Source organism: Peromyscus californicus, unplaced genomic scaffold (assembly GCF_007827085.1).
Source record: "Peromyscus californicus insignis strain IS unplaced genomic scaffold, ASM782708v3 Scaffold_11__1_contigs__length_118956290, whole genome shotgun sequence".
Taxonomy (NCBI): Eukaryota; Metazoa; Chordata; class Mammalia; order Rodentia; family Cricetidae; genus Peromyscus; species Peromyscus californicus.
In genome coordinates, this window is record NW_026294402.1 from 97055636 (window position 1) to 97077216 (window position 21581).

General features: G+C 45.8%; 2 protein-coding genes across 11 annotated transcripts in view; one reads left to right on the forward strand and one right to left on the reverse strand.

Moving 5' to 3' along the window:
* Cep63 (centrosomal protein 63) overlaps positions 1-8984 on the reverse strand; it is a 45248-nt gene extending 36264 nt beyond the window's left edge. The window contains exons 1-3 of one of the 6 annotated variants that reach the window (XM_052718360.1): positions 8874-8984; positions 6543-6580; positions 398-466 (exon numbers count right to left, since the gene is read on the reverse strand). In XM_052718360.1, the coding sequence (XP_052574320.1) occupies positions 398-466; positions 6543-6571 (98 nt within the window). In that variant the 5' untranslated portion in view covers positions 6572-6580; positions 8874-8984. Of the gene's footprint in view, positions 1-397; positions 467-6542; positions 6581-8514; positions 8824-8865 lie in introns of those variants that run through there. The other 5 variants (XM_052718353.1, XM_052718348.1, XM_052718384.1 and 2 more) reach the window with 5 other exon arrangements.
* On the forward strand, positions 8836-18622 carry Anapc13 (anaphase promoting complex subunit 13). 5 transcript variants are annotated; one of them, XM_052718424.1, is made up of 3 exons: positions 8836-8945; positions 12966-13091; positions 18392-18622. In XM_052718424.1, exons 2-3 carry the CDS (start codon positions 12993-12995, stop codon positions 18515-18517), a joined length of 225 nt encoding a protein of 74 aa, XP_052574384.1. In that variant the 5' UTR covers positions 8836-8945; positions 12966-12992; the 3' UTR covers positions 18518-18622. The 5 variants fall into 5 exon arrangements, with proteins under 5 accessions (XP_052574384.1, XP_052574378.1, XP_052574393.1 ...); XM_052718418.1 differs by having other exon boundaries at positions 8851-8949; XM_052718433.1 differs by having other exon boundaries at positions 8930-9044.
* The last annotated feature ends 2959 nt before the right edge of the window (positions 18623-21581 follow it).

Here is a 21581-nt window from a genome sequence, read left to right on the forward strand (position 1 = left end):
ATGAATGGCCTTGGCAGCAAATGGGCTATTGTGCAGGAAAAAAATACTATTAAAAAAAATAAATAAAATAAAAGCTGTTTCAAGAACTTCATCCTTGAGCAAGATCTATTGCTATTTCTTCCAACTGAGCAAGATCTATTGCAACTATTTCTTCCAACTGTTATTGGGAACACACTGTAGCCTACCTCACTGCTCTCAACCTACTGATGCCTTCTGAGCTGCAGGAGAAAACTCAGGCTAGGATAGGAGCAAGAGTACACCCTGGTACTGCTAAGCCAAATGATGTAGGGAGGGATGCCGTCCACAAATGTGTGGTGGCTCAGCTTAGTATCTGCTTAACAGAACCAGATAAGCTTTTAAACTGCACTGAGAAGCTCACAGTCAAAGGCAAACTTACCCACTATGCCCCCGATTTTGTATTCCTTCCAACAAAGCCTCCATCGCCAAATCTCCTTTGTTTTGGCAACTGGGGAAAAAAAAAAGAAAAGGAAAGGTGAAGAGAGAGAAAAGTCACTGTTCTGAATTCCAACATTCCAACCTAATGTGAGTGACAGCAAAGAGTCACAGTGAGAAAACACAGAGCAGCGTAAGATGGCTGTACAAGCAAGGAATATCATTTAAGAAATGCTAGCACCAAATACATTCTAAAAGAAAACAAAATCCTAATTGCTTCTGACACTACCCTGCAAAATCAATGAAACATCTCATTATTCTAGGCCTTTTTATTTATTGTTGGATTTAACTTAATTTTTCAGACAGGGTCTCATTATGTAGTCCTGGCTGGCCTGGAACCAGCTATGCTGTGTAGACCAGACTGGCCTTGAACTCAGAGAGGTCCACCTGCTTCTGCCTCCTGAGTAGCACCACCACGCCTGCCTTTCTCTCTTTTGTTGTTTCTGTTGTCAAGATTTATTTTTTTTTAACTATGTGTGTTTTTACATAGGTGTGTACACATGTGTTCAAGTGCCCACAGAAGCCAGAGGCACTGGAACCAGTAGATCTGGGGGCTAGGATCCAAACTCTGATCATCTTCAGAACAGTGCATGCTCTTAACTACTGAGCAGTCCCTCTAGCCCCTCTATGCTACTTCTTGAAGAATGTAAGGGCAGAAAGTATTTTCTCTCAAGGGACATTTACACAGACCTCTTGACAGAGCGAGAGGAGTCAATTGGGACACCGACGAGAGGAAAATGGTTTTCACTCACACAGCACAGGAGGGGGCGGGGGGGGGGGGGGTTTGTTTGTTTTTAAGCATATGTTTCTTGATTTTCAAAACTAGAACCATTATAACGAGGTCAAACTCCCTGGTCAGGAGTTGGAGAGATGACTAGTAGTCAAAAGCACTTGCTGCTCTTGCGGAAGACTTGGGTTCGGTTCTCAGAACCTACATGGCTACTCACAGCTGTAGCTCCAGTTCCAGGGGCTCCAACACCCTCTTTTGGCCTCTGCAGGCAGCAGGCATGCACATGATGAACATACATGCAGGCAAAACACCCATACTCATAAAACAAAATAAGGAAGTCTTTAAAAAAATTAAGCTCCCAAGTCAGCCACAGACCCCACTGACTCTAAAACAGAGAAAACTTCCTGCATCATCCACTGTTCCCTGAAACATAAATACAAGGTCAACAGCACTTCACAACTCCTTGTCTTTGACACACACCCCCATTCTTCACCCCAAATTACACAGAATTTGAAAATAAAGGTTTTGCACTCTCCTCCTCCTCCTTTCTAGACCACTGGTCTCTCGAGGACAGAAACCCAATGTGATCATCTCTGCAGTGGAGCTGAGACCAGCGTTTCAATGTGGCAGTGCTGCAGGCCTTGGGCTGACCCCCTCTCCCCTTCCCCCATCGTGCAGACTGTGACAGCCCAAGGACTGCCGAGAAGGACAAAGGGAGGAGACAGAAGAGAGAAATTCACACAAAAGAAAAAGAAAGACCCTTAAATTCAGAAGCGTCGTGAGTTGTGTGTAAGTTTCTCTTCTTCATAAATCCTCAAAATGTGGCTTGGCAAACCACCTTTCATTCCTTAGAAAGTATCCTATTGGGCAGGAGAGAAAGCTTCATGGTCAAGAGCACTTGTAGTTCTTGCCGAGGACCCAGGTTTGATTCCCAGAACCCACATGGCGACTCCTAACTATCCATAACTTTAGTTTTAGGGGATTACTAGGCACGTGTGTGGTGCAGATAAACATGCAAGCAAAAAGCTTATACACAGAAAATAAATTTTAAAAAAGAAAACTGTCCTCTTTCCTTAAACTTTCAAAGTTTCAACCCTGAATTAGCCAAAGGCTAGGGGGTAAAGATTCGGTCCCTCTGTCCTAATGCTTTACCAAAAATTGTATTTCTCAGAGAAGCAGATTACTTTATTCAACAAATTCAGTGTTGTACAAACTGCTCTCTAGATAAAAATAGTAAAAGGCATGCTCCTTCCCAAGAAATACCCCAGTGTAGGACTGAAAAAGAAACAAAAATGTTGACCATCCCCTGGCAATGAATGTAGGACAGAGACACACAGAAGACTCCCGAGACAGAGATGAGATTAGAAGACTGGAGAAGCACAGCTGTGTGCTGTATCTGCACCTAGTTCTATACATCCTAACAAGGACTGTGGGCTCTTCATGCACAATGTGGAGGAGAAGCACAGCTGTGTGCTGTATCTACACCTAGTTCTATACATCTTAACAAGGACTGTGGGCTCTTCATGCACAATGTGGAGGAGAAGCACAGCTGTGTGCTGTATCGCACCTAGTTCTATACATCTTAACAAGGACTGTGGGTTTTTCATGCACAATGTGGCGGAGAAGCACAGCTCTGTGCTGTATCTGCACCTAGTTCTATACATCCTAACAAGGACTGTGGGTTTTTCATGCACAATGTGGCGGAGGGCTCCTGCCTCCAGCGAGTGTTCTGATATATTTCACCATGACCCAAAGGAAAACCCTAAAGGAAAGGACCCTACATTCAACTCCACTTTCTTCCAAACCACAGTGACAGTCAAATTACAACACCACACAGGCCCGCCTTTGCTCTGCTCCAGAACTGGGAGGTAGTAGAGTTCACTCAACACTAAACAGAGGCCCATAAAGCAGTTCTGCTCTGCAACTAACCAGCTAGGTGTTGTCAGACTTTGGTTTTCCCATCTGTAAAATGAAGGTATAAACAGTAACTACCGAAGTCTTAATTTCATCTTTATAATTATTTCTCAAAATTAATCCTACTAAAATTTTACCTCTTTAGGTCATGTTATTCTTAAATAGTAATCTACTTAATTATATACAGTTTGTTGGCATTTACGTATCACACTTTCAATAACTAACAATGTGTATAACAGATGCTAAACTTTCGTGACTGTTCACCTTATCTGCCTGCCTCTCACACTTTCTATCTTCTGTACCTCATAAAAGACAGGTGCTAGGGCTGGAGAGATGGCTCAGCGGTTAAGAGCATTGACTGCTCTTCTAAGGGACCTGGGTTCAATTTCCAGAACCCACATGGCAGCTCACAACTGTCTGTAACTCCAGTTCCAGGGGACCTGACACCCATGACCAAACAGCAATGCACATAAAATATATATATATATATATATTTGAGGAAACACGCTTAGAGGGTGAGATGATTTGACTACGTAAAGCTACAGGTTATATTCCTGAAGTTCAAATCCAGGCAGTGTGACTCTCCGGTCCAAGCAATGTGCCATCTTTTATATTGCTCTACCTTCTTATGCTAACAGGATTTTCTGGGTGGGAAACAGAATAAAACTGAAGCATAAGGCCTCTTGGCCACAAGGTGGCAGCAGCACCGTGATGAAGCTGTTCAGGTTGAGGAGAGCCACCCGCTCAAATTGAAATCCTAGAGCTGAGACAAAGAAATTCTAGTTGTAAACGGGCACAGAAGAGCAGCAACACAGCCTGAAAAAAAAGCCTGTGAATGTGAGGTGTGTTTCTTTAGCAACACCCTCTGCACCAGTTCCCATCCTCTAGGGTCAGATAGATTTCCTGTGGACACTTGGTTGTCTACACTTGCTCCCAGCCACGATTCTGTCCCTAACTAACATGGCCTTCGTTCACTTCAGACGCGTTACTTGTTTCCTCTTTGATGATGCCGTGTGACACAAGACTGTGTAGCAGAGTAGTCTGTGTTCCTAACAGTCAATACAGACTTCATAGAAACTGTCTGATGGTCTGCCACTCCTCTCCACTAACATCAAACACTAGCATGGACTGCACAGCCAGCCAACAACAGGCAGAACTCGGTATTCACAACAGCCTTTGGGCTGAAGGTTGAAAGGAGAAGTATGGGTTCAGGACCCAACAAGACCAAGTTCTCAGCACAAAGGAGATCTATTTGCCCCAAAGGGACAGAGCGCAAGGAATAAGAGACAAAGACAGGAGACAGAGGATGAGGGAGAAGGGGACAAGGGAGAGGGGGAAGGGATATTTGTCCCAGAGGACAAAGGACTGCCTCCGGACTCCGGATAGAGAGGAGACAGACGTGCCCCATAGGCAAATGGTGATTTATAAAGGTAAAAGGGGAAACCCTGAGTTAGGATGAGGTGTTTAATTTTAATTGGGCATATTAATTAGGTGAGCCATAGGGGGCTTTTGATTGCTGGACTTCAATACTTTGACAGCTGGACCTTAGTAGTCAGTCTCAAGAGGAGGAAGTGGCCAAAAGAGGGAACAGACCTTGCTGTCTTTAGAAATATAATCTTAATGGTTTTTAGCAAGGCAGAGAGAATGAGAGAGAAGGGCAAGGCCTGCCAGAGCCACATGCTCCAGTGGGCTAGTGTCTCTTCAAAGGCTGTTTTCAGTCACTCAAATCTGGACCTGAATGATTAAAGGGGATGCAGGTTTTTATCAAGTCCAGGGAGCAGGAAACACACGCTTTAAGTGTTGAGGGGGGAAGAACAGAAATAGGAGGCCTGATCATGCCAAATCTTTTAAATTCATTAGCATATTGGGACTTAAGGGACAGAAGGCACCATAGGCCTCTAGTTTAACTTTTTCTCTTTACAGGTTAATGGGAAATATCCAACATATACACCAAAGATCACACTATAAAATGGAACACAGAAAGAAAAAAACTATGAGTAAACGTGTAAATGTGTGATGCTCAGAGAAGGAGCACCTTAAAGGAGAAGAAGGTGTGCAGTCACTCTGCCTGCCTTGGGATCCCTATCGACTGTTCCTTGTTTACCAAAAAACAAAAAACAAACAAAAAAACACCCTTTAAAGGTTGGGGGGTTGTAAACTAGAGAAATTTTTCAAAATAAAGATGAAAGTTTTAAAAGGCTGTCCAAACTGTGACCAAAATCAGAAAGTAGCCGGGTGGTGGTGGCGCACGCCTTTAATCCCAGCACTCGGGAGGCAGAGCCAGGCGGATCTCTGTGAGTTCGAGGCCAGGCTGGACTACCAAGTGAGTTCCAGGAAAGGCGCAAAGCTACACAGAGAAACCCTGTCTCGAAAAAACCAAAAAAAAAAAAAAAAATCAGAAAGTAAAATTACAAAGACTAAGAAATATGACTACTTAAACTTTTAAATGGAAAAATGCCACAACAGAGGCAGGAGGATTTCTGAGTTCAAGGCCAGCCTGGTCTACAGATGGAGTTCCACAACAGCCAAGGATACACGAAGAAACAAAACAAAACAAAAAAGAAAGAAATAGTTTTATCACAAAAGGTAATTACTAAACATATAAATAACTTACAAAAAGCAAAAAAAAAGCTATAGGAAAATGTGTAGAAGATGGGAACAATCAGAACAGAAAAGGAAATGCAAATGTCCTTAGTTTAATGAAAAGATGCTCAGTCTGGCACACTGGAAAAATACAAAATGAGATATATAAAGGGCATTCCCTGCAGCATTATTTATAAAGTAGGAAACTCACTACATATCCATTCACTGAGGGAATACTATGAAGCTATAAAAAGAGGTAACAGTCACTGCATCCTTTATGGAGGGCTCTGTTATAAGGTAAAAACAGCAAGATACAAAACAGTAAAAAGAAGGAAGTGTGTTTGCCTTGGGGTGCTTGTTTTCTGAAGAACAAAGTGAGAAACACTATACCTCTAAAGGTAACCTGCCTCAGCTAAGTCTGGGTTTGTGTGTTTTATAGGGACTGTGATGATGTTTGATAACTAACACAAAAAAAGAAAACGAAGCAGTACTGAGCTGGACATGGTGGCTCACACCTGTAATCCTAGCACTTGGGAGGTAGAAGCAGGAGGATCATAAGTTCAAGATCATCCTTGGCTACAGAGCAAGTTCAAGGCCAGCCTGGACTACATAAAATCCAGCTAAAGCAAAACTAAGAGGAAGCTATCAAAACTATGGGTCTTGAAGGGTTCCAGTGGGCTAAAAACAAAACAATTTAGGGTATCAAAAAATTGGAATATCTTCAAACAATTTAAACCCATTAAAGTTTCTTGGTTTGTTTTTAAAGGTAATGCCCTCAGGTTATCTCTGGAGGTTGCTTGGCCACAGCTTTAAACATATTAAAGTCTATCTGTTGGTTTTAAAGCTAAAGCCTTCAGGTTACCTTTGGAGGTTGCTAGGCCACCAATTCATTGCTGTCGTCTGAAAAGAAAGGAACAGAGTTAAGCATTTTTCTTGCCATTCCTATACCAACTGTATTTCGGGTAGTCAGTGGTGGAAGGCAAATTCTTCGTAAGAGTGCCAGCTAAGCAAGCACTTAAGACATGGCAACACCAGAAAGCACCCTGCTGTGGCTGTCATGCAGTAAGAGACCCAGGCACTGTTAGCCAGGAAAGATCTCCTAGTAACTAAAAGACCCGTGAGCAATTTCATGGTGGTCAACTGAGCTGACAGAGCAGGAACCACTACACAGCTCAACTGTAACATCCCAAATGAGATGACTCAGACATTACATGTCTCCCTGATAATGAACGCAACAGATAATTTTCAGAATATAAAGCCTACACCTATGGCATTTTTCCTGCACCTCCCATCAAAAAAAAAAAAAAAAAAGATTGAATCTAACACTTCTGATCATTGTATTTCAACAGAACTTTCTGTAATTATAGAAACTTTTTTATCTGCATTACTCAAACAGTATCCACTAGGCAACCTGTGACTGCTGGGCATTTCAAATGTGGCTAATTCAACTGGGGAACCAAACTTTTATTTCATTTAAAATAGCATGGCTATCCGATGACTACCACACTGGGCAGTGTAATTAAAGACTTGGCCAGTGGAGGGGAGGCCATAGAGGAAGTAGAGGCACGTATTCAAAAATACACACAACCAGCTAAATTTTAAATGGTAAAGAGAAAAGGGAGTTAAAAACAGTTGATTAGAGGATTTAAATGCCTAGCAACCATATGCAGCAGACAGTTCTCTGCAGAATTTTGGTCCAAACAAGGTATTGCAAGGACATATGGGGTAGTTGAAGAAACCTGATCCCACTGGATATTGACACTGTGTGTTTTTTATAAATTTGTACTGATATAAAAATAGTACTGTGGTTTTGTAAAAGCAAATCTAGCCCTTGGCATGGGAAGCACCTTAGCTATGACAGTGAGGGGGGTGGGGAACATATTAGCTATGACAGTACGGGGATGGGGACTAATGCTGTCACCGTCAGCTCCTATACAGTACTTGAGGGCAGGAAGATAGGCTAAGTAAAGGTCCTCTACAACTCCACAGGAGGAAGCAACATTGGCATAATTAACAATATCTATACCGTAAAACTTGTGTTGTTTTTCGAGACAGGGTTTTTCTGTGTAGGCTTGGCTGGCCTGAAACCATGCTGGCCTCGAACTCACAGAGATCCACCTGCCTCTGCCTGCCAAGTGCTGGGATTAAAGGTGTGCGCCACCACCGCCCAGATTACAGGCCTAGAGTTTGAGGCCAGCCTATCTACACATAGTGAGTTCTTAACCAGTTAGGGCTTCTTTGGGGAAGTGGAGGAGGAGTGGATGTTTGTTTTTCCGAGACAGGGCTTCTCAGTGTAACATGTTACAGCCCTGGCTGTCCTGGAATTCGCTTTGTAGACCAGGCTGTCCTGGAACTCAAGAGATCCACCTATCTCTGCCTCCCAAGTGCTGGGATTAAAGGCGTGCAGAGTCAGGGCTTCCTAAGACCCTGTTTTGATGGAGAGCAGGCGCTGGGCGGGTAGGGTATACTTTGGGCAAGTAAGTGTACCGTCTTTAAATGAAACAACAGTTTGCTCTAACTCCACGAAAGCCCTATTGCAGTCCAGATTCACTGTCAAGTGTCTCCGTGATTAAAGCATTATAAAACTGCCCTTTCAAAACTTTCACTCTACCAATCTTGTTTCCTTCCGATGCTTGACTTGAAGGCACGAGGCCATCTGCAAATCCTCTGCATCAGGGTTCCCGCCACGTTTTGGCACCTCTCATACTAACATTACCAGGGAAGCCCATAGGCTTCCCGCTGAGCTGCTAACCCTAAAGCCTGGTCCTCCGCCAGCGGCTGCAGCAGCCGGCAGCCTGCCGCCCTCCCGCACGCCTCCGCCGAGGCCGCAGCACCTTGCCGGCCAGCACGGAACCGCACATGGAGCAGTCGGAGAGACCCCGGGGTGCTGCGCCGGGGCAGCCGCGGGCGGGCAGTAGAGGGCCTGGCTGCAGGCGGGCAGCGATGGACAGCGATGGGCAGCGGCCGCGGGCCATGCGGCCTGCAGGCTAGCGGCACCACGGTGGCCAGGGCCGCGTCTACCCCACAACAAGCCGCGGCTCGCCCGTCTTTGGGGGACGCAGGCGGTTACAGAGCGCGTCCCCGGCCGAGCGCGCCCCCAGGCTTGCTCGCCGTTCCTCGGGAGCGCGCACGCGTCACAACAAATTGACGTTCGTCCCGCCTCCCACAGCCGCGAAGGGACTCACCCACATACGGGGTATAAGAGCGCCACGCGTCACGTGACCCCGCAGGAGGGCGGGCCCGGGAGGAAGCCGATGCGCGCTCGGTGGGTAAGGGATTTTTTTTCGCGCCAACGGCCCAGGTTTCGGAGGGTGGCCAAGCGTTCGCCCTAGGCTTCAGGCGTCCAGTGCTTCCAGAGGCGCAGGCAGGTGCTCTCAACCGGCCTTCAGAGCCACTTCCTTATGGCACGCCGCGCGGAGTGCAAGGGAGCCCGCATGGCGACGCTCCACCTCCCCTTTGCACTTCCGCATACGGTAGCGCCAGCCTTCGGGCCGGAAGCGGCGCCCCGGGCGACTCTGCGTCTAGTGATCTAGGATGGTGGCCCTCGAGGACCAATTTTAGTATAGGGGGGCCGTGCTTTTAGCTTAGAAATAGATTTACAAAGCTATTGATTTCGAAAATGCATAAAACGTGCTCGTCTACTATCTGGAAAGAGATGTCTAGAACAGTGTGAGAGGCTCCCCTGTTGTCACGCATTGTGCCCAGAGATCTAGGGGACTTGGGGTGGGGTGGGGGCGCTAGAAAGAGAAGAGTACGTGTGTAAAAAATGTTTAAGAAACCCGGAGAGGTTCTGCTATGCGATAAGGGCTTGGGACGGTGGCCGTTGTCTGGGCATTACCTATGCTTCCTTCTTTGTTCGTGTAAAGGGGGAGAACCCGAGTGCCTTCCCCAAAGATTTGTCATCCGTGTTGTGTTTGGAAGGACGGCCAGGCATTCTGAGCAAGAAATGCAGGAGGTGGATGAAAGGCTTGCCAAGTTGCAAGCGTGAAGAAGAGGGACATGTTACAAAATATTGAGGCCAACTTGTGGAAAGATTGGGAATCATTGGTACGGCTTTTATACTTTACCACTGGTGACAAAAGTACCCTGCCAATCAGTCATAAAGCTGACCTAACTTGTTTCATAGGTTAGTTAAGGCAAGCAGCAAGCATTTGAGGACAGAAAGTCTACTAAAGCTAGAGGGAAGTCAGAACACTTCAGGAAAAAATAAAGGAGCAATCTGTAAAGACCTGGGAAAATCAGCAGAGGAAGTGTGACGGTGTAGCCCAAGGCACAGCTCCAAGAACAAATGAGTGACAGGAAAGTAGGAAAACTTGTCAGATTCTGCAAGTGTGACTAGAACTGACAGGAAGGACTAGTTATACATTTCTGCAGATGGGATCCCTCCGCTAGCTTTGCATTGTCCACTGGCTAGATGCAGTTAAATCTGAGTAAAAATGCTAAGCCGACACCTGGTTCCCAGGTGGCAGTAGGAGCCGGCCACCTTTTGCTTTAATGTGTGTGTATGTACAGGGAACGATGGTGGTGGAGGTTTGTGCCTAGAGGTGGAGTGGGGGGGGGGGGGGATGGAGACCAGAGGCCAACATCAGTGTCTTCCTCCATCACTTCCTCTTTGAATCTTTCACTAAACCTGGAGCTTTCTGATTCAACTAGCCTGCCTAGCCTGGCAATCTCCCAGAGATCCTCCTGTCTCTGCCTCCCACCCCTGGGATGGCAAGTGTGTGCCATTGTGCCCCACTTCTTTTTTTTTTTTTTTTTTTGGTTTTTCGAGACAGGGTTTCTCTGTGTAGCTTTGCGCCTTTCCTGGGACTCACTTGGTAGCCCAGGCTGGCCTCGAACTCACAGAGATCCGCCTGGCTCTGCCTCCCGAGTGCTGGGATTAAAGGCGTGCGCCACCACCGCCCGGCTGTGCCCCACTTCTTATGTGGATGCCAGTGATCTGAATTCGGGTATTCTTGCTTGCAGAGACTTCACCTGCTGAGTTGTCTCCCAGGCCCCTTCTGTCTAATTTTCTAAAGTAAAAGCCCTTCCCTACCCCCAAACCAGATAGACAGTGCTAGCTTGCCTTTAATACTGTTGGGAGGCAAGCGCATACCTGTATGGCAAAGTTAGACTCCAATGCCAAGGGTTGTTTCTTACACGAGTTTCTCTTCTCTCAGAAATGGAAGAGTCCCTGAGAGAGCCACTGGTGCTAGTAATTTCAAGGCCTTTGGGTTGCCACTTTGTAGCAGGGAACACAGTAGGGCGGGTTTGTGATAAGGAGCAAACTTGGAAGCTGGAAACCCAGAAGTGCTCTGTGATGACCAGTCTTGTGAGTTAGATTACAGCTATTTCAGGAAGAAAATGAGGGATGATCTATAGTCAGGGAGCTAAGCAAGCATCCCAAGCACTTAAACCAGGTACTGCAGAGGGCCAGCAAGATGGCTCAGTGGTATAAAGGCACTCCCTGCCAAGCCTGGCACTGAATTCAACTGTGGGACCCACCTAGTGAAAAAGAGAACCATCTGCCCCAAGATGTCCTTTGAATTCCACATGAACATACACAAATCAATGTAATTATTATTATTATTTTTTTTTTTTTTTAGGAGGAAGAGGGAATTGGAAGTGATTAATAGCCTGGTGATTTGCGTTATCTGTTGGGCCAGGTCATATCAAGTTCCTACAGTCAGTACCTGAAGTGGCTAGTAATCTAAATGACCCGTACAGCCAGGGACTCCCCAAGCTCCCACAACCAGGATGGAGGATACCTACTAGTCTAAATGACTCTTACATTATCTGTATAGCCAGAGGCTCCCCCAAGCTCCCACAACCAGGACCAGAGGTGGCTAATAGCCCAAATGACCTCCATGCTAGCTGTATGACAAGACCTGGCCAGACCCTTCCTTAGGCCCTTAAGCTAGTACAAGTAGCCTATCTCTAGAACCCATCTTCTTGGAAGAAATGACATGTACCCTGAGTCAAGTCGTGCTGTGATTACGCTTCCTTGTGCACTGGGGATTGTTTTATATCAGGGAACTTGTTTCCAGATTATGCTGTTTAAATGTGCTGGGAGTAAACCACCTGGCATCAGACTCCCCAAGTCTGATTCAGGTTGATGAAGTGAGTCTGAACTGCGTTTTCATTCTTACCTCTTACAGTTTGCTTCCCTGCCTGGACACCTGCAGGGTCCCCCTCAGCTGGGCATGTAGGTCAGTTGATAGGGTGCTTACCTAGTATACACAAGGGTTCAATTCCCAGTACCTCACAAAGCAGATATAGCACACGCCTATAGTCCCTTTGGTGGAGGCAGGAGGATTAGGAGCTTAAGGCTGCTTTTGGCTACAGAGAGAATTTGAAACTCTGTCTCAAAAAAAAAAAAAAAAAAAAAGGAGGGCCCAGTCATGGTGATACACGCATTTAATCCCAGCACTCGGGAGGCAGAAGCAGACTCTATGAGTTCGAGGCCAGCCTGGTCTAGAGTGAGTTCCAGGACAGCCAGGACTACACAGAGAGTATACAAAAGCAAGGGAGAGGGAGGGAGGACAAGGAAGAGGTGGCCCAGAGGGACACAGAACTCAGAACTGCCACTGCTGATCATGGCATGCTGCTTTCAGAGCTCAGTCTGGATGCTTTTTTTGTTTTTTCGAGACAGGGTTTCTCTGTGTAACAGTCCTGGCTGTCCTGGAACTTGTTTTGTTGATCAGGCTGGCCTTGAACTCACTGAGATGGATGCTGTTTAAGAAAGGAAGTGGTTTCCGGGTAAGCCCAGCTGCCCACATTGTCCCTGCTTTAAAAGATTAGCAGCTGGTCTGTGGTCCGTTACTTTACACATTCCAGCTCAGTGTCACCCTGCGTGTTCCCTGAGCTCCTGTGCCTTAAGAGCGCCGAGGTTTGAGCCAAGGTGGTTGGAAATTTGTGCCAAGTAATGGGAGAGGGCTTAAGGAGCCGGAGATGAGACTCAGCAAAGGCATTACAAACAAGGAAAGGTTGTATATGATTGTAAAGAAAGCTACATTTAGATACAGTGCCTTCCAGGGCTTTGTTCAGAAACGTGTTGCTGTTACACTAGGAACTTGTCCGTCAACTAGACTGTGTCTCTGCACCATCGAGCACCTGTCAGCTGAAGTGAGAAAAGAACTATGGTCTTTTATGTTGTCACCTGACCCACATAAGATTATGTTTCTTTCCTGGGGTGGTGTTAAGAAACAAAACAACAACAAAACCAGTTTCAAGCTAAAAGTATGGGGAATCCTGGCACTGGATTACGGTACCCTCGTGCTGAAGCAATGACCTCTTTGGCTTACAGAACTGACGAGACCAAAGCTGCAGGAGAATGGACAGCGAGGTACAACGAGATGGAAGGATCTTGGATTTGATTGATGATGCTTGGCGGGAAGACAAGCTGCCATATGAGGATGTTGCGATCCCACTGGTAGGTTGTGATCCGAACTCGGGACAATGAGTCAGAGATGTAATGTGGGGAAGCCTAGTGGAGGCTGACGGGGGGTGAAATACTAGGGCCCAGAAATCCACGCTGTGGCATCCTCTAAATCTAGAAGCCTCTGGAGAATAGTTAGTTCATTTCTTCATGGCTCAGAGAACTGGCTGGTGTAACCACCTTAGTTAGGGGTCATTCCAGGGCTGGAGCCTAGATTTTCGGAGCCCTGTTGTGGTATCTATCACCCCACCCAAAGCCAGAGGTGAGCCAAGCGTGAGTTCAGTGCATCCACGTACAAAGGAAGCATGGGTGCCCTCTTTTCCCAAGTCCAGTGAATCATGAAGAGGAGCAAGGAGCATGTGTGTCCTCGCTTCCCTACTGGCTTGTCGGTCTTTGGTTTTAAGATTTATTTTGTTTTTATTTTTGTGTATGTGCATGTGGGTGTCTGCCACTGATGTGCAGGTGGGAAGGACAGAAGAGGACATCAGGTGGTTAAAAGTCACTTGATATAGGTGCAGGGAACCAAATTTGAATCCTCTGGAAGAGTAGTAGGTGATCTTACCACTGAGCAATCCTCCCAGCCTATTTCTATTTGTGTGTGTGTTGTTGTTGTTGTTTTTGGCAGGGGGAGGGGGCGGGGGGCATGTAAGTGCAGGAACCCTCAGAAACCAGAAGAGGGTGTTGGATACCTTGGAGCTGGGGTTAATGGCAGATGTGAGCCACCCAAAGTGAGTGCTGAAAACCAAACTGTCCTCTCTAAGACCAGTATGAACTCTTAACCACTGAGCTATCTCTCAGGCCCTCTGTTGGCATTTCTGAAACTGTGGAGTGCACACATAGGCTAACTTCCAGGAGGTGCTTAGAGACTACCTAGCATTTCTTCTTTGGCCTTTAGACATACAAGCTCTCAGAACACCTCTCTTTGCTGGTCTTTGGAAAACTCCCTTGAAAGGCGATTGTTGAACCTTATGTGATAAGTGACCCCTCACTTTTGCTTATATTGGTTTTTATGTTTGTTTTTGCTTTTGTTTTTCAAGACAGGGTTTCTTTGTGTAACCATGGCAGTCCTGGAACTCACTCCATAGACCAGGCTGGACTTAAACTCAGAGATCCGCCTGCCTCTGCCTCCCAAGTGCTGGGATTAAAGGCATGCGCTGCCGCTACCGCCACCCTATGTACATTTTTTTTTTTTTTTTTAACTCTAATTGATGCCACAGAAGCCTAGCAAAGAACAAGGACAGAATCTGGGCTTTCTCTATTCAGCATGCCACATGCTCTACAAGAGCAGCTGACACCGGATGACTTCCAGGAACACTGCCTGCCCCTTCGGGTTTACAAAGAAACTGCTCAGCTCACCTGCACTCTCATTCAAGTGTGAGAGGAGGTGGTAATGTGTTCAGTGACTACCCAAGTTCAGGGCAATAAAATAAGAAAAAAGAATTGTAGCTGCCGTTCGTTACCAGTTTTAAGCCATAGACTGAAGAAGTTAAGGCTTCCGTTATCTGTAATTCTTAAGACAACCATACAGGGGAGGTGGTGGTATCTCCACTTGGCAGGAAAAGAACAGCATCATAGAGGCATGCTTGACCCTATTACCTAGTAAGTCAGACTTCATGCCTTGGTCTGCAAAGCTCAGATCTGTAAGCTTCCATCCATCCATCCATCCATCCATCCATCACTTCTCAAAAATCTACTCTGTGCCCTAAGATTATATGAGCATAAGATAAAGTTTCTGTCGGGGTCAGGGATCAAGAGAGGCAAGATGCTGAGTAACTAATTCCAGTACCAAGCAGGGGGAATGAATAGCCAAGTGGGGAGTGGCTGGAGGCCTGACTGGCATGCAGCAGAAATGCTTCAGAGAAGATGCAATGCTTAAGAAAGAACCACAGGTTTAACGGTGCTAGATAGGGCACTGCCGCAGAGAGGAGAGGCGTGTGACAGGCCCAGGTTTGAAACACGGTGGGAGACAGCGAAGCAGGGGCCAGCAGTTACATTTGCAGTTCGGAGGCAGAAAGCTGGGGACAGCTTTTGAGAGGGTGTTTGTGGTCCACTTAGGTCTCCTCCTTGAGGCCTCTAGGCATGAAAGGTCTGCAGAATGAGGCTGCCATGCTCAGATTTGTCTCTCACAAAGTGGGGTTCAATACAAATTCATAGAGACAGGAAGATCAGATGTTATCTCAAGATAGAGAAGAAAGGAATATAGAGCAATGATTTCCTAAGTACAGAATCTCTGTTTTATGTGATGGAAAAACCCCACAAATGGACAGTAGTATCAGGACATAATATCATGAATGTAATAAATCAATACAATTAATATAATTAATGAGTATCATAAATATAATTATGGAATGAATACTGCAAATGTAATCAATGAATACCACAAATGTAATTAATATCATGAGTGTACTTAATGAATATCATGAGTGTAATTAAAAAATAAATTAAGCCGGGTGGTGGTGGCGCACGCCTGTAATCCCAGCACTCGGAAGGCAGAGGCAGGTGGATCTCTGTGAGTTTGAGGCCAGCCTGGACTACAGAGCTAGTCCAAGATAGGCTCCAAAGCTACAGAGAAACCCTGTCTCGAAAAAAAAAATAAAATAAATAAATAAATAAATAAATTTTTAAAAAAAGAAAGTGGGGTTCACAGCACCGATGGAGACAGCCTGATAGAAGAAAGGGGCAAGGGGCCCTAAGTAGGAGGCTGCTGCAGTGCAGCAGTCTAGGCAAGGGGGAAAGCCAGAACACCACCAAGAAGTGTGGCGACTTGAACTCCGTACACAAAAATTAAGGGACCATCTCTATGGTAGGGAATGAAGAAGAAGGAAATTCCTCTGCTGACTTCCTGGTGGCAGCCTGAGCCTGTTGCCCATCCAGGGAATTTTGTGATTCTAAGGGAATGTGCATATCAGTTAGCTTTTGCTGCATGACAGGTGGTCCTGAAACTTAGTGGCTTACAGTACAACTGTTGGGTCATGATTTTATAACTCAGCTGGGAGTTCTGGTCCACGCCAGTTCAGGCAACTAATGCTGGGCTCGCTGCTGTGCTGTGCTGTGCTGTGCAGACTAGCAGGAGCTGAGTGGTGCAGGGAGGTTCACATGTTTGGTGGTTAACAGGATGTTTCCAGGAGGTAGAGGGACTGGGAGCTGGCACTCGTGATCTAGCATGCTCTCCTGGGACCTGTGCCTCGGGTTCAACAGAGGGAAGTGCAGAGTCTTAGAGTGCAGGCCCAGAACTGCCCCACTGCTGCAGTCCACTGATGAGAGCAAGTCACTGGCCAATCCAGATGTGCAGTCAGGGAATAGACTCTGCCGCTAGGCAGGAATAGCTGCATAAGGTGTGCTTATGGTACTTTGTGTCAAGTGAGCATGTTTTGTGCTGTTTTACGTGGTGGTGTTCATTTAAGAAGTCACCAAGTGAAGGATCCATCATTTTAGGAAGCCTACCATGCTCTTAGAGGAAATGAAATTAAAGCAGTGTCCTACCTCTTGAATTAAGTAGTTCTTTTTGATTTTTCAAGACAGGGTTTCTCCGGGTAACAGTCCTAGTTGTCTTAGAACCTGCTTTGTAGACCAGGCTGGCCTCGAACTCACAGAGATCCGCCTGCCTCTGCCTCCCAAGTTCTGGGATTAAAGACATGCATCACTACTGCCCAGCTGAATTAAGTAGTTCTTAACCAAGGGCCTGTTTATTCTTTGTGGCCTCTAGATAATTATTAAGGTCAGATTTCTAAATTGACTAGAGAATGACCATTCTTTGGCTCTGTATAGGAATATTAAATGTCAATTTATGTTTGTAAAACAGATGCAAATGATGCAAACACATCTGGGTTTTTCTTGTGTGTGTGTGTGTGTGTGTACCTGTGTGCTGTGACACACATGTAGAACTCAGGTCATCAGCCTTGGCAGCAAGTGCCTTTACCCACTGAGCCATTTCACTGGTCCCAGTTCAAATACATTTGTACATATTGTAGATAAATATCACTTAACTACATGTTGAACATAATTTTAAAGAGAAAAACACCTCCATATAGTGTAAATAAGAATTCAATGGGAGCCAGGCGATGGTGGTGCACGCCTTTAATCCCAGCACTTGGGAGGCAGAGGCAGGTGAAACTCAGTGAGTTTGAGGCCAGCCTAGTCAACAAAGCGAGTTCCTGGTCAGCCAGGACTGTTACACAGAGAAACCCTTTCAGTGGGAAATCCTAACTGAATATTAAGCAACAAAGTGTAACTTCTGGTAACTGCACAGAAATACATGGTGAACTCTGGAGCCCAGCCCAGATTCAGCAGTAGTAAGTTCACATATATCAGAGAATGATACCAGATTTTGTCTAGTGCAGTCCCATGGTTTATCACTTAGAAAACAACTATTGGGATGTGAGTTAGTCTTTACTGTGTTTTCCCACTAGGGGGAGGTCTCGACTGTTACATTGTCTGTGTCCCTCATCCAGCCCATATTAATTGTCACATAAGCATTTTGAGTGTAGCATTTTTTGTTGTTGTTGTTGATACATGTCCTATATTTAGAAACACATTCCAGCAAATCTGATATGCCTTTAAAGCACTTTCAAAAAGGTTCCGAATTGGCTCTTGTCAGTGTTCTCAGCCACTCATACTAGTGAGTGCCATGGAGCACTGGACACCCTCCACGGTGCCAAGCACTGATCTAAGGTCCTCGTTCTCTCTTTACCAAAGTCTGAGGTGTGAAAAAAGCTATTTTTTTCCTCCCATTTTCGAGAAGGGAAACAAAGATCTCATGAGTTTGAATTATCTCACCCAAATAAGCCAGCAAATGAAGAGTAGTCTGGGGCTCCAGTCTCTGCCCTTAGCCCTTCTGCCTTTTGTAAGAAAACCAGAGTCACAGTGTCCAAAGGGGAAGTAAGCCACGCTGAACAGAACCTCTGGTATTTTCCATACATCTGTTTATTTTGACTTTCTTTAGAATATGCATATCAGCTATGCTGGCTGTTCTTAGGACCTCACAGGCTTTAATTCCTAATGTTCTTGTGTTTTCAGAAGTAACTATTCAACACTAGGTCCACACCTGTAATTCCAGCTCCTCAGGGGCAAAGGAAGATAGGCTAGAGGTCAAGGTGATTGGCTGAGAATGTGACGCAGTGGTAGGACGCTTGCGTAGCCTGCACAAGGCCCTGGGCTCAGCCCTGACCAGTGCAAAAGCAGGATTCAAGATGACATAGTGAGTTTGAGGTCAGCCTAGGCTACCTGAGACTCATCTCAAAAATGTACAGAAAGAGAAATTTCTCATGGCTGCTGTGGGTGTCCTTCCCTTTCAGAGTGAGCTTCCCGAGCCTGAGCAGGACAACGGTGGCACCACAGAGTCTGTGAAAGAGCAGGAGATGAAGTGGACAGACCTGGCCTTGCAGTGCCTCCACGAGAACGTCCCACCAGCTGGAAACTGACACTGGCTTGCTTTCCCATGGGTTTTCAAAAATATGTAGATAAAGCATGTTTCCTCTCTGTCTCCGAATTCAGATCTTTGAGTAATAAATCAACACTCAAAAACATACGCCCACTTGATTTTTCAGCAGCAGAGCGCAGTGTGAAAATGTTGTGAATGAGAAACTGAGACTTCTCAGGAATGCAGACTATGTGGCTCTCAAGCCTATGGTGAGTCATTCACTCACTAGTGTTTGAACACAGTCGATAAACATTTGCCTTTCGCTCCAGTTCTGCTTCTGTCAACGTTTACCACTTCCCAGCTACTCCCATGTGTCCTCTGGCTCAGGTAGTTGAAAACATGAGTGGAAAGACAAAGAGGAAGCCAGATGGGAAGAGAATCACAGACCTGTATTTCCGTGCCTGAGAAGCGTTGGAGTGGAAGTTGCCTGTAGGTGCATGTGCCTCAAGCAGACACCCCCACACACACCCCTCACTGATGACAGGCATTCCTGAGATTCCCAGGCTGTTTTCAGACTTTGCATAAATGTACAGATTTAAAAAGTTATCTCTGAGGAGTTAGGGGGTGGCTTAGTCAGGACCTAAGTTTGATCCCTAGGACTCCAGTAAAAACTGGGCTTGGTAGCATAGTGGTGTGTGCTTGTAATCCCAGTTAGCTGTTAGTTACCTCTGCCCCCTGTCTGCGGTTGTTGCCCTTGTGCCCCTGGCAAGGGTCTCCATGAATGGAGTACCCCTTTATTCATAACAGTAATGGCAGCTCATATCTCAGTGCCCCTTCAAATATGCAGCACCTTGGAGGCAGTGGCCAGGGCTAGATTTATAGAAGAACTTGCTGAGGCTGGAGAGACAGCTCAAGTGGTTAAGAGCACTTGGTGCTCTTGCAGAGGACCTGGGTTCGGTTCCTGGTGCCCACATATTAGCTCACACCTGTCTGTGACCCCAGTTCCAGGGGTTCCCTTCCCTCTTCTGGCCTCTGAGGAGACTGCATATGTGAGGTGCATATGCACACATGTAGGCAAAGACACACATACACATAAAAATAAATCTTATTTAAAAAAAGAATCCATGGTTTGCCAAAATACCCACCAGACTTATTTCTTCTCACCCCTCACTGGCCTTTGTCTTTAGAGCTTTCAGAGGAAAGAGTGTATCACAAAACAAATGAAACTGCATGTATGATTTCAACCAGAAATTTGGTTGTAGCAGCTTTCTTATGACCCACAGGCATGTAGTCTCACCTTCTGCCTCAGTGGCACTGCCTGGGAATCATCAGAAGTTAAGAGCCCATGGCACCATCCATCCCTTCAATAACTAGACAAACAGTTACCTAATTGTCTGGGGATAAAATTTTCAACTAAGGTAATTTCAAAAACTTAAAGAATCCAGTACTGACTTGCAAACGAAGACAAAAGGACTAAAGAGTGAAGACACACCACAGCTTCCACAATGAAACTCTTTTTTTTTTTTCTTTTTCCCTTTCTTCTTTCTTGTTTTGCTTTGTTGGTCTGGTTCGGTTTTTGGTTTTTCTTTTAAATTTTGTTTTGTTTTGGTGGGGAAGTTGCAAGAGCAGAGGGCAGATGGGGGGGGGAAGATGGGTGGGATCAGTCAGGATGCATGATATGAAAACAGCAAAGAATCAATAATAAAAGTTAATTTAAAAAAAATACAGTCCTGAGCCTGGCAGTGGTGGCACATGCCTTTAATCCCAGCACTCAGGAGGTGGATCTCTAAGATTGAGACCAGACTCTGTGGTGCTGCCTGGTTTACAGAGTGAGTTCCAGGACAGGACAGGCTACACAGAGAAACCCTGTCTCAAAATAAAATAAAATAAAATAAAATAAAATAAAAAATAAATAAATAAATCCAGTGTATAAACTGAGGGTTTCAGCATCAGACATATAACCTGAGGACACAACCGTGTCAAGGTATGGCTGAACAGGGAAGGATTTTACTGCAGATATGAGAGAGAACAGCCAGAGGTATCTGGAAGAGTCCGGAGCAGAGAGAGAAAATATTACACTGAACATGGCCGGCAGACTGGACTTGATTGAGAGGAGAGAGAGGAAGAGAAGGAGACAACCCAGAGAGAGGAGACAAAAGAGAAGCATAGCCCAAATACTCGTTATAAGGGAATGAGAAGTGGGGTGAGCTGAAGTTTAGGGTAGGGGGTAGGGTGGGAGCCTGGAAGACAGCGTGTGCTTTGATATGCTAATAAAGCCATAGATAACTTTTTGTCCCGAGTTTCTTTTGGACCTGGCATCTAGCCTTTCCTGGCAATATTGGAGTGCCATTAAAATGAGAGTATTACCTTGATTTTGACTGTAATGGGATATAATCTCTATAAGACACCTTTTGATTGGTCTGATTGGCTTCTGGCTCATCTGAGGCGGGCCTCCATGCCCAGGAATGACCTGATTGGCTAGATTGACCTGATAAAAACAGAATTGTGGTTCCTTATGTCCGATTAAGTGACCTAAACAGGGCCAGCCAGAGACTGCTAACTCTGACTAACTAAGGAATTTGAGGGGAACAAACAAGAGAAGACAAGCTGAAGCTGTAGGGTGGCTTTCTCTCCCAAACAGCCAGAGGGGAAAGTGTCTATTGATGGAGGTTAAGAGGCGCTGTGACCCTTGGCGTCAGGCACCTTCTCCATTGTATGCACGAATTCAGATTGACACTATTGTAGTCATCTTGAACCATAGCCACTGTGACTGCACTCAGTAACCCTAGCTGGTTTTCCCTGCAAGGCTTTCTAGCAAACTCTAAGTAGATAAAACCATTCGTTATCTGGAGCTTTATACCTAGACCCTGGCTCCCAGGCTGGACCTGACCCTTGCATATTACCTTGAGAAAAACCATGTACGTTCCTGCCCTGGCTTTTATCCTAAGTGACTTTATATGAAGTCACTTTTATCGTAAGCCTAAATCTGCCCCCACCTTCTCACCCAACTTTCAGGAGCCACCTGGGCTTGCTGCCACCAGGAAGCATGCTTCCGGCATTCAGTTCCCCAGTATACACTGCACTCCACAGTAGTGGATCTCTGACTCTTTCCAGTCTCACTAAAG